This window comes from Centropristis striata, chromosome 4, assembly GCF_030273125.1.
Source record: "Centropristis striata isolate RG_2023a ecotype Rhode Island chromosome 4, C.striata_1.0, whole genome shotgun sequence".
Lineage (NCBI taxonomy): Eukaryota > Metazoa > Chordata > Actinopteri > Perciformes > Serranidae > Centropristis > Centropristis striata.
The window spans coordinates 16,150,122-16,163,300 of NC_081520.1; the positions used below are offsets into that span (position 1 = coordinate 16,150,122).

At 38.9% G+C, this 13,179-nt stretch overlaps 1 protein-coding gene across 1 annotated transcript; it reads right to left on the reverse strand.

Moving 5' to 3' along the window:
• Positions 1–33: 33 nt before the first annotated feature.
• ddx6 (DEAD (Asp-Glu-Ala-Asp) box helicase 6) lies at positions 34–13,179 on the reverse strand. Its single transcript, XM_059330810.1, has 14 exons — positions 13,046–13,179; positions 11,037–11,657; positions 10,853–10,916; positions 10,662–10,766; positions 9,908–10,037; positions 8,761–8,907; positions 7,748–7,842; positions 7,502–7,624; positions 7,251–7,379; positions 6,954–7,070; positions 6,383–6,446; positions 4,764–4,865; positions 4,470–4,649; positions 34–3,238 (listed from the first exon to the last, which is right to left on the reverse strand). The coding sequence occupies exons 2-13, from the start codon at positions 11,231–11,233 to the stop codon at positions 4,474–4,476; spliced, it is 1,449 nt and encodes a 482-aa protein (XP_059186793.1). The 5' UTR covers positions 11,234–11,657; positions 13,046–13,179; the 3' UTR covers positions 34–3,238; positions 4,470–4,473.

Consider the following 13,179-nt stretch of genomic DNA (forward strand, 5'->3'; position numbering starts at 1 on the left):
GTTAGCCAAGACAAACAAAATCTTCAGACACAATAAATTTCAGTGAGCTTTATTTTCAACAAAACTTTCAATCGTATCCAATAATATTCATGACATCCTTTAAACTTAAGTCCATTGTAAAATTAGCTTCACTGAAAAAAATCTGCCAATTAAATAACGACCAAATTTCCATCAAATAAAAAAAAAAAAGAAATCTAAAGAATTTTAAACTCTTCACTTAAATTTGGAGACGTTTTAAATAAGGTTTACTCCACATTTCATTTGAAAAAAAAATATCCAAATTTAAGGGCAACTTTTTCAAACCTATTTATACCCATTTCCATAACTTTGGATCTTTTGATCATATAATCCAGTTTTTTGTAAGGCCCAAAGGCTACCCCCCAGTTTGTTTTTTAACTGATGCATCACTTGAAAGAAATCCAGAACGGACTCTTCTCACATCCTCTTCAACAGATCAGTGATAGGAAGGCCAAATTTTACACAAAAGCTGTGTCATCATAAATGTGTCAGAACTATGGAGAGGATGATGGTGTGCATCAGGGCAGCAACAGCACTAATTTACCCACCCAACAAATTTAAAAAGACCTTAAAGAATGAGACAATTTAGGTACACAAACTATCCAATTTAGTCAGCCAATCTGGGGCAAGATGCTCTTGTCTCAGTCTTTAAGGCTCTCAATATGGCAGCCACTGGCAGTAAAGCGGTATTCCATCAAAAGGTAGCAACACACTAAATCTTCAAGGACCATCAACTTTAGCCCTGAAGGCATTTTCTGTAGCCATTACTGCCAGTGCTGACAAGAGACAGGCAGCTGCCAAGTGCCTGCACAATTAGATCCCTGTTCACTCAACTATTGCTTAATTTAATTTGAATATTTTTAACAAATACAGCCCTCCCACCCAAACCACGAGCCAAAACAGCCAAATTAGATGTGCAAGTATTTAGGGGACAACAGCAACAGCAGCGCTGAGAGAGCAGGGATCTTAGTCCTAACCAGTGAGAAATAAAATGGTCATTTTAAACTTATCAACGTCGTAACATTTCTATTTTAAAAAGAGCTTAAATTAAAGGTGCGCTACTACTTCTCAATGATTAGGACAGTCGAGAGCATCGAACCATAACAAAGGGAACCTCATTTGCAAAAAAGTTCCGGCTGAACAATCAGGGAACCTCAATGCAAAATGTGGTTATGTGTTGCATAAAAATGCAAAAAGCAAATGTAACCCAAACCCAAAATATCAAAGCAACAACAGGCAGAGAAATAAGCCATAAACTCAGCAGTCTGAGGTGCCCAAGTTATTTTTTTTTTTAAACAAGCAGTCCGACTAATAGTAATCCAATCCTTCATGCCCATTCCCCCTCCGTGCCAATTTTTTTTGTTGATGTTCTGCATCACATCTTTTCCCCATTTGGGCATCATGGGTGTACAAAAAGCAGTGCAGTCAGTGTTATTGCCTGAACCCATCTCTGTGCGGTAAGTGCAGCCCAACCTGCTCAGGTTGTTTTAAATGAGGCATCTTTTATTAGCTGGTTTTAATAAAAGCCTGCTAACTTGCAATGCACAGAGAATGAATTCCTGCTACATTTTGGGTCAGATGGTTCATTTTGATGCTTTTGGCCAACATTTTTCAAAAAGGGGGAAATAAATCCACAGCTTCCTCCTCAACATTTGTGAAATAATGTCCCTGTGCTTAAAGAGCACATAGATCAACGTAACAGCTAATACCTCCCCCAGAAAACAAATTCTCTGCCAATTCAGCTGCACTGCAGCAAGTAGTACTACTACATGATAGAATATTATTTTCTCTTCCAATTACAACACTCATAACTGGAGATCTTAGAGTGTGTCAAGAGTCAGTTTCACAAGTTAAGGCTGGTGACAACAAAGAATTCTTTACTCAAATGCACAAGCTTAACGAAGCCGTCTGTCTGGACACTTGTTAACACTGGTAGCAGGAGAATAAGGGCAACAATTTAAACAATCTCAGTTTAAGTGCAGCTTTCAAGAATTGCACTCTCCATCAAATTTGGAGGGGCTTAAAAGATTATCAGTTATGAACTCTGCCTCCAGAAACATTTCATGCACAAGGTCATTTAAATGTTTTAGGTTCTAATAAATTCTGCAATTTTCTAAAATTATAAATAAATTCACAGGCCAATATTGCAGATCAAACAAACTGGCATTTAAGGAAACAGTCTCCAGTGCTAACAAGAGAGAAGGGGGGAAAAAAGCTTTTCAGTTTGTCGGCCAGCCTTTTAAACTTGTTTAAAACAATCTTAAAATGAAGGTATATACACAAGGTGTAAGGTGCACCCTACACGTTGGCTGCACATCTTGCAGAATTAAGTATGGCCATCCATAGGAAGGTGAAACACAGGACAAAAAAGAAAGAAAAAAAAAAAGCATTCCCTACAATTAAACTCCACCAAAACAGGAATTCTCATGACTCATGGTGTTGAGGCTGCTTTTTTGTTTTTAGTGTTCTGATGCTGAAGACAGAGGAAAGAGTCTGGGTCTTTTAGAAGCACAACTTCTTCACAAGCAACTGGACAGTCTGGCTGTCTCTTGGAAAAAAATCCAGCATCTCTGTCCATGGAACATCCAAGTTTGTCCTCATTTATCAGCCAGACTCAAGTGCAGCGAAGCCAGCACGAAGATAATCAGACCAGCCTCCCTCCTAATTCTCTCCATTCCTTGCAAACAGATGACCCAACCAAAAACAGTAATGAATTCACCTACGTGGTCAGACATTAAATTAGTGTAACAACTTTTCAATTAGGTGAACGTGAGTGTGTTGTATGAAGTGAGCAAGATGACGGATAATGAAGGGTTATTACTTTAGAACGAGTTGAACTGCTTCTTAAGGCACTTGATACAAATTGGTTAAAATTTCCAAAATAAAACATGGAGAATGGAGGGGGTCATATAGCGGTCTGATGGTGCTGGCTTTGTGTCATTGGTGGATATGAATCTTCACGGTGTGCATTGATATATATTTTCAACTTGGTCCCATGCTTTCCTCGCGGTGCTTATGTCTTCAGGGTGTGGTGGTGCAGCACAGAGCCCTATAAAAAGGCAAATGAGTTCTTCCAAAACGCGTCCATCCAAATACACATTCCTTATGGTGGCATCCAAAAAAGGAAGACAGACAGAAACTGTACATAAAAATAAAACGAGAACTCCAAGACGTGGGGAGGTGAAAAAAAGATACAAAGGGGAATGGAGGATGGACTGATCTGTAGAGAGAGAAGAGGGAAAATAAGTTACTTAAATTAAATCTGGTCTCAAAACCCATTTAACTAGCACCCCATCATTATTATTACAAAACAGTCCAGGCAATAACAACCCTGAACTCTCATATGCACTGATTTTCATACGGACTATATTACTGTGCAATATTTCTTTTTTTTTTTAAATATACCATACTTGGCAATGTGCAATAATTTGTGCAATAAATTGTCCTTCAAGGTGCAATATCGTATATATTTTCTCTTTACATCTACTTGCCTATGTATGTTTATGTTTATATTGTAGATTTTATATATATTATTGTCGCACTGCTTTTTGGAGTCAGCTCTCAAATCTCATTGTACATGTGTATAGTGACAATAAAGACATTATATTCTATTCATAAGTGAAAGATTTCAGTAAGCAGGAATAATTAAAAAAAATGAATCACGTGTCCCTTTACAGATTACTTTCACACCATATAGTTCATATTGAGGGCTCTTCTCTAGTAAAACAATCAAAATGGTCACACCAGGGTCAGGAGTCATATTCTCCAATCAAACTTTCATATGAAATTATTAATTTAAGCTTACGAACTGAATACGTTTTGAACCAGGACCTAGTATTTGTAGCCTACTACATTTTCACACTCAATTTTCAGAGGCCTGTTGGTTTAGTCATTTGTCAGATACAGATTTAATCAAGTCTGATCAGGGCAACAAAAGTGATAACACCTGGAGATTTACTTTTCATTTTTACAAAGAGAAAAAAAAAAGAAAGAATATCCTTTCTGCAGCTGCCATTTATAGAATTTCCGGTTCAACGATACTTCAGGTCAGACACCTCGTGTCTTTGAAATAGCAGCCTTGTCAAAGCACAGAAACAATTGCATTGCTCAATTATTGCTCATTTCCCAGTGTCTTTTGTCATGATTAAAATGCTAAGTGAGGGAACATTTTTACTTGGCACAGCAGGAAACGCACCATCGAGGTAATGACAGTAATAATTGCCAAATTACCTTTAGTTGTGCCAGTGAGCTTTACCAAAAGCAGAGCAGTGCACAGCCGAATGTAAAGTCTGCCATTAGTCAGTGTAATTATTAAATCCCTTTTATCCTGGCCTGTGTGTTAAACTGGCTGCATTGATATCCCAACGACTGGATGAGAACACAAAAGCAGTTCAATTATCCTGAAACAGTAAATATTTGAGTCTATTGTCCTTCACCGTGTGTGTACTCACTGGCTCATGGCTTAACTTCTTCGCCACTCTCACTGTGGTACTCTGCCACATATAGGCTCTTGTCAATGATGCCAGGGATGGGCTTGATCTCTGTTCCAAGCTGCTCCTCAATCCCCTTCAGGTTGAAGCGATCATCGTAAGTGATGAGGTTGATGGCTAGACCCAGGTGTCCGAAGCGGCCTGGATGTGAAGGAGGTCAGGGTTTAAAGAATCATCTTTCCATTGCTTGCTGCCCAAAAAGCTTAGTATAAAAAAGGCTGCAAATAGAAAAACATAACCAATATGGGCTCTTACCAGATCTACCAATGCGATGAAGGTACGTTTCTCCCAGCTTGGGAAAGTCAAAATTGATCACAACATTCACAGCTTGAATGTCAATTCCTCTTGTGAAGAGGTCTAGATGAAACAAAGCAAGGAATCAAACACATCAGATTAAAATGTGCCTCAGCAGGAATCTGCAGAAAAAAAGAATTTCAAGAAAACTAGCATTTTATTTCACCCGATGAGTCACCATTAACTTAAAACAAATGTATCTGTCATCACAATTATGAAGAAATTAATTTCAATTAGAGATGTTCCGATACGATTTTTTTCCCTCCCGATTCAGATACTAGTATGTTATAAAAAAAATACCATACTACACCTGCATGACTGTGATATGATTATCATTGTGATAAGGCCTGGCTCAGGTTAAACCCTTTGTAAAACATGAATAAATACAGCAGATTCAAGCCAATTCCAGTGTGAAATATTGCCACACCGCCGACATGATAGTGCTACTTAGCTTAGCTCCAAGCCTCGCGTCAACCTGTTCTGACACACGTGTCTGTTGTGTCTGTGTTACGTAATCACGTCCCTCTAAAACAGCAGCTGCAGCAGAGCGTCACTGTTTTAAGAGCTAATTTAATAAATTATCGGATTGGTGCCTGGACTCCAGTACTCGCCGATTCCGATGCCAGCATTTTCGGCAGTATAGGAGCAATTTCGGATACTGGTATCTGAATCGGAACAACTCTAATTTCAATATCCCATCATCACACCGAATACCAAAACCAAGTCTCACAGCACACTAAAACTGTTTGTGTTCCCACAGGCACCGACTGTGGCAGCCCATTTGGTTTAAAATCGTGGTGCTCAGGGTTGAAAGCTGAGCTAATCAAAAGGTTTCCACTCTTCTGTGATAAGGTGGATAATTCCAGTAATGGGATTTTTGGTAAACATACTTTGTTTATATACTTTGTTTTGATTTCTGGACAGCCTAATGTGCATCGCCATTTTATGTGCATATTACGCTGTGCAAGAGCTTTAACAAATATTTTTATTTTTTGCAGGCAAGAACAGCATTTTGTTTTTTGCAGCTAAAAAAGATTTGCCCACCAAGCTGAGTGATGCAACACTCCAGCTTTGTTGAGGCACTTAAGTTTTGAGAGTACACAACATCTGACCACTTGGATGACTAAAGGCTTCACATACATGAGCAGCACTTGCTGCTGCGTTGGACACAAAGTAAGTACCCGTGGCCCAGCTCAACATTGATATGTCATCAAATAACTTTAACAAGAAGTAAAACTCATGCACTTCAAATACTGACTTTCTAAACCAGAAAAATATTGCATCTCTGGCAATTCAAACACTTTGTGTTAAAGAATCTAGGTCAGCTGTAATCTGATTGGACACGCTTTGAAAAGACAGTGGCAAGATTCAAATCATTTCAACTCCAAGCACAGTGGTGAAGTTTCAAAATCGGAGCACTTTGCATCACCACTCTCTACAATAATGGCCCAAGCTGGCACAGACCAGGTCCGGGATATACTGGGTACACATCCTCACAAAAAAGTTGCAGGTTGCAATGAAACCGCTTTTATTGTACTGCAGAAATGTAGCAGAGGGATGTTCATGGCTCTACCACTTACCAGTGCAGACGAGATTCCGGCAGAGGCCGTTTCTGAAGTCGTGGAACACACGGTTGCGATGCTCCTGGAGAGCAGAAAAAAAAGATGTAAACCTCATGTGATTCTGCAGTACAACACATTTTGGTTTTTTGCTGTGGAAAAGCACCATGTTATGTGAATGTAGCTATATAGATATTGTCTGTGAACCTGTGTACTATGTAAAGTAAAAGCTAAGCTGCCAAACAAGTCTGTAATGTGAATACATTAGATGTTTCAAGGAAAAAACCTGTAACAGTAGATGCCAAATAAGAAAAGGTCCAAAAGCTGTTTTTAGTAGTACATGCTGTCCAGTTACCCATGTGTCAACAGGACTGTTTCTTATCAGGAATAAAATCATCCAGAAATAGAGCATTGGTGTGAACTGTAGCAGCACATCAAGCTGAGGTACATGCACAACGACACGATGCACCACTATAATGCAAAGCAAAAGCAATAGCAGCAGCTGTTCTGGCATGCACCCATCGCCACCGGTGTGTATTTTTGTCTCAAAGCTAGTAGAGCTGATATTTCTGAGGCAGTACTTTGAGCTGACCTGTCTCATCTTGGCATGGATGTAGAAACATGAATAACCAAGCTGGGAGATCTTCTTGGCAAGGAGCTCCACTCTCTGAGAGGAGTTGCAGAAGATTATAGACTGGTTGATCTGGAGCTGAAAATAAAGAAAATACAGCAGAAAGTCTTGGTGAATAGATGTTATTTGTGAGGAGTCCAGCCATTTGTTTAAAGTTAATAATAAACATTTCTAATTTCCAATGCAAAACAAAATCATAAAAGCACTATAGTTATGACAGCAGATATTTGCATTAAAAGCCTGCAGAAAGGCACTTACCCTGGAGAACAAGGTATTAAGGCAATGGACTTTTTGCCTTTCAGTTACATAAGCATAATACTGAGTCACACCCTTCAGCGTAAGCTCCTCCATCAGGTTGATCTCATAGGGTTTCTGCAAGTGTGCGTTCTACAAATCAGGAGACAGGAGTTGTTATTTCTCAGGTTGTGCTACAGATTAGAAAGGCAGATTTGTTTATCACCAATAACAAATGATGCAACAAGTACTGAAATCATATGAGAAATATGCACCATGAACTTCTGCACGCTGAGGGGGAAGGTGGCAGAATAAAGCAGAATCTGCCTCTGTTTGGGCAGGAAGCCCAGCATTTCCTCCATCATAACCACAAAATCCTGAGACAGGAGTTTGTCAGCCTAATGAGAAGAGGGACATGGTGAGGCATACTGAGAGCTGCTTCATTGCAAAAGTCACACTGGTTTGTTTCGAAAAAGCAGCTTCGGTCAAAAAGAATTAAAAAGAAAAACAATTTCACTCACTTCATCCAAAACAATCATCTGCACTTGATTGACTTTAGCCACTCCTTTCTTGATGAGGTCTAAAATCCTCCCAGGAGTGGCAATGATCACATGTACTGTGAAATAAGCAAACATTGGGAAAAAATAAATATAGGATGAACAGCATTTGCACCAAAGAATGAAAGTGTCTGCAAGTCGCTTGGCTGAGGATTTAAAAAAATGTATAGCTTAAAATGTAGCATTATAAATGTAAAGAAACGCTCTCGTCCTGGCAGTATTCAGCTACTTATGACTGTGCAGTATAGAAACTGTACTTTATCTACAATTATTTGGCAGTATTGACTCAGCCACAGAGCAGGTGTTTTATGAGGCTGGCATAGTCAACAACCCTTGTCTGCCAATAATGTAACTGTCCAACCTCTACAGACATTATAAACAAAAACAAACCAATGCGTTAGCTAGTCAACAGGACACATTTTACTGTTTGAGTTTCCCGAAACACCATAGCAAGAATCAACAGTGTAGTCAAAAATGATGGCCTCAAACAACAGTGAACAACCACATCACATTTTGGTTTTGTGACATGGACAGCAAGTTAGAAATAGAGGACTTTGAGAGACTCAGACTGCAAATATCAACCAAAGAGGAATGAGCCCCTCCATCATTTATGTTTGAGACTGACAAAATCAGATGGAATTTCCAGATGTAATGCATGAGTCAGACTGACAGCCATCATCTGGGCCACAAAATAAATCTACGGTGTATGTTAAGTCTTCTGCAATGGCCTCATGGCAGTACCCAGAGATATCCAACAGGAATTGCACTTTGAATTATATTGGATTTATGTGATGTTTTCATGTTTCTACTGAACACAAGAGATGAGGATTTTCATTTGCTTGTCCTGAAATATTATGCAATATAAAAAAAACAAACACACTCATAGGCTTTTGTCTAACAGGATGGTTTGGAATGAGAGCTTAAGCACATTTCAGATATGAACACAGTATTTAGTATGTGTATCAGGTGATGTTTACCTGTTTCATCGAGTCTCATGATGTCATCACGTAGGTTGGTTCCACCTGTGGTTGCCATTACCTTAACTCCACCCATGTGTTTGCTGACCTGGATGCATATTTGGCTTACTTGCAGAGCCAGTTCTCTGGTGGGCACTATGACCACAGCTGGAAAAACAGAGAATTGCTCATGTAATAGAGTACTCACACAATTATTAAACCTGAGCCAGCTTAGTCTTAATTTGGACATGAAAAAATCCTTTTAAACCATTAAAACTATCAAGTCACAACAACTGACCCATTTATAATCTAGTCTGTCAAGCTGTGGGAGCAAGCACTTTCATTAATTCAATGCCCTGAAGAAATAGTCTAATTTTGGGGGGAAAAATTCAGGGAGAACCAGACAGAAGGGTCTAATGTTGTTAAATCCAGGATGTCAAACTGATTCTGCAAAATAGATTAAGAACATAAAGAAAGATAGCAGCCACAACCCAAGCTAAAATGTAGGCGAATGTTTTGGGCAACTTTGAACATCCACTAAAAGTGCTTTGTTTTACCACTGAGAATCAAATCATTATTTTAAGTGTCGGGCAAAATTAGCAAAAGGATCCCCACAGAAATGGACCATTTTATTAAAAGAGTAAAATCCTATTTGTTTCACCAGAATTAGCAGGCATATCAAGCCTGGTGTATTTGGCAAGTGCGACAAAGCTGCCATTACCAGCTAAACAAAAAAGGATTTTACTCTAACAAAAAGGTTTATCCATGTAGGGGCCGTTTCTTGTTCTGTTACTGTAACAATCACTAAAAACAGAAGAACAATTGGAGGTAGAATCTGTGTGTAATTTTCACAGACAATGTTTCAAAGACACCTTGATAAGTGTCATGCTTGTATTTAGGTAATAAAGTGTAGACAGAAAGTATTTTGACACAGTAGGTGACCATACAACAATGTTCAATTCCTACAAAAAGTCTGCAACAACATTTCAATTGTTGATTGATCTTGACTGTTCATTTTCTTTCACACTTAGGAAAACCAGAAATCAGTTACATAAAGCCTGGAGCCTCAGAATATTTGCTTGAAAATTGATGAATGACTTTTCATAAGATTAAGCAAAAGTCAAGTGTCGACTTTCAGTTTACTGTGGCAGAAAATGAGCATTCTCACCCTGTATGCAGTCCCTCTTCAGGTCAATGCGTTCAAGTAAGGGAATGAGGTAGGCTCCACTCTTTCCCGTGCCATTCTTGGCTCTGGCCAAGATATCCCTTCCTGACAGTGCAATGGGAATGCTTTCCTCCTGTGCAAAAAGCAGAAATAACAGATTAAGTTCAAGGAGACATAATTCATTATGTAGCAAAAATGCATAAACATTCAGTATAAAGGTTTGGTCACCTAAATAACATTTTGTTTTTGTCAGATTGTCTGGATAAAAAGTAAAACAGTAACCATCCAGCGTCGCTGGTCCGCTAAAAGCCCTTTCAGGCTGATCAACAACACAGGTTAAACCCTCTAAGGGGGTAAATCTGAATGGGTGAGATGAGGAGAACTCAGGAGATTATCAAAGTCAATAGAATAGATAGTCAGGGAACTGAATGTACAAAACTTCATGGGAATCAATCATCTAGCTTTTGAGACTTTAGTCTGAACCAAAGTGGTGAAGTGACCAACATTGCCATGCCACTAGCATGGCTAAATGTGTTTAAGGTCAAGTATAAAACATCACTTTCTTATTTGCTGCATCACCAGAGTCCAATTTTTAACTTACCAGTTTTTAAACAAATTCCCACCATCAGATTAACTTTGAACAAGATGCAGGAAACAATATATTAACTTTAAAGTATAAAAGAACATTTAGCAACGTGTCACATAAGGTAAACTAACTCCATAATGTGGATCAAACCTGAGATGTGTCTTAATGTACCTGGATTGGAGATGGCTTTTCCCAGCCCATCTCAAAGATTCCCATGAGCAGCTCCCTCTTTAGGCAATAATCTTCAAACTCATTGCCTTTAGTTGCAGTCACATCCTGTAATCATAAAAATATGGATAAATTAGCATTTGGTTAGCAAGCTGTAAACAGATCATGGCCGTGTAAATAAATGTATTACCCACCGAAGTTTTCATCCTCATGTCTTTTGGGGGCAATTTCAAAGTTTTCTTCCAGTCATCTCCAGGCCTGTGGAGGGTAAAGTTCTTATAAGCAATAGGAATAACGAAGAACTAACAGTAATAAATGTGCCAACAAGCAGAAAAGGCAAAATACAAATTCTTAGATCTCTGAAGTCAAATAACTTACTTGATGACAGAGTTAGTTGTAGGGGCCGGTTGGGAATTCCCATTGTTGATTGTGCCTTTGATCTGATTAAGTTGCTGTTGTTGAGGGCCTCCTCCACCTCCACCTGGTGCTCCAGCAGGCTTCACTGAGCCTCTGAGCTGTCCATTCTGGTTTGACAAGCCCAAGATCACTGGGTTCTCCGTCCTTGCAGTACTCATTTTTACTTAGCTTTAACTTTCTGTTTCAATAGCAATGAAATCTCTAACAGTCTCTCAATGAAGTGAGCCCGCTCTGCTGGGACCACGCCAAACTTGAGATTGTCCTTCTCTCTTGAGCTTTTTTTCCCCCAGATGTAAAGTGTTCAAATTGTTTTTGTGTCAGCAGGTTCCTCAATGATATTCTTGTTTCTGGGACATCAAGTGCCAACAAAACAAATTCCTCGTCTTAATTCTAAGAGAACTTGTAAGCAAGGATTTCTTTAGCAAATTGGGGCTAAGTATAGATGTAATCTGCCATTGTCATATGGAAAACCATACACCAGGAGGGCTTAGCTAGCTTTCAAGTATTGGCTGTTGACTGTTCAGCTAGCCATCTTGTTTAGCTTCACCGAGCCGCCACGTCCTTTCTCAGGTTTCTCCAACCCTGAAACACGCAAGACACACTGTTAGAAACATCATAATCCACAAAAAATATACATACCCTTTGATGCACAACATGGGTCTAAAGTGACCGAACTGAGTTTTCTATATCTTTGCAATAAATTCATTTCATCATTCAGTATTCCAGGTTTTCCTCAATCAACTTGTTTTTGATCATCATACATCTTAATTTTGTTTTCATTTTTTACTTTTTGAATAAAAGCCCTTTTTGTATCACTACGCTTCTAATGCGCAACATGGGTCAAAAATGACTGGTATCCATTATCAATGTTATTTCATGTATGGCTGAGTGTTTCTATTATACATCTTTGAAACAAATGTGTTTTATCATTTATTAGTCCAAGTATTTAGTATAAGTACAGTACAAATTATTATTCTAGTATTCAGTCATTTAATTTTAAATCAAATTTGGATTAATGGGTAATTTTTGACCCGTGTGTAAACTTTCCATTTTCTTCATTTTCAAGTATGAAAGGAAAAATGTATACATTGATCAGTTTTAATAATAATAAAAGATATTCAAATAACACTGGAGTATTCAATAATAAAATATATTGATTCAGAAAGATAGAGCAAAGAAACACACAGCCAGCATGAAATAACATGAGAAATGAATGCGGGTCATTTTTGACCCATGTTGTGGATAAGAAGGGGTGTCCATATGTTGTGCATCAAAGGGTTAATTAAGCCGGGTGGGTGGTAAACAATGTATTGTATTTGGAGGGTCAGGAGACTAATATAGTTAATACGTCGCTGATCAATAACTGTAACGGTAGATTTCTGGCCTAAAGTCAAAAGTTAGCCGATAATGTTATTGAGCTAACCATTGCTAACAAAGTAGAAACAGCGTTGATACACGTGAAGTCAAGCGAATCTGCGTTGTTACCGCAGTTCAGCTGCCCGAAAAGTGTAGTTGATAAATGCCTGAATATACAACTAGCGACAGACATCTGTTAAAGTCAACCAACTAGAAGGAAACCCAGCTAGCGTTAGCCTCCTGCTAGCCACCGACATCTGGCTAGCCCGCACATGAAGCTACATGCTAATGCTAAGCTGGCTCGGTGAGCAAAGTTGCCAGGGCGGATTCAGAGTATTTGAATCCAGTCGGCAAATTAAGGAGTATAGTGCTACTTAAAGTTGACACCTTTCCCTGTGTAAGCTAACAAACAGAACTGGATATCCACCATTAACTAAGAGCTAACACAGCCGACTCTAATGCCATGCTAAGTCTGCTAGCAGGCTAACAAACTGGCTAACGATGGCGAAATAACATTTACAGTGAACGCTGAATGTAAAAGTGCCCAAGAATTAACGGGATGTGTGGTAGAGGACTATCCAGATGCAGGAATAGTGAGATGTACATGCATTTACCTTGGATAACTGAAATAATCGGTTCCTTATGCGATGTTTGTAAGGTGAACTCAATTTTTTAGCTGACTACGAAAGAGTCTTGTCAAGCAGCCGTCCAAGATGGCTTCCACTCCTATTTAACCCGCCCCCATCAG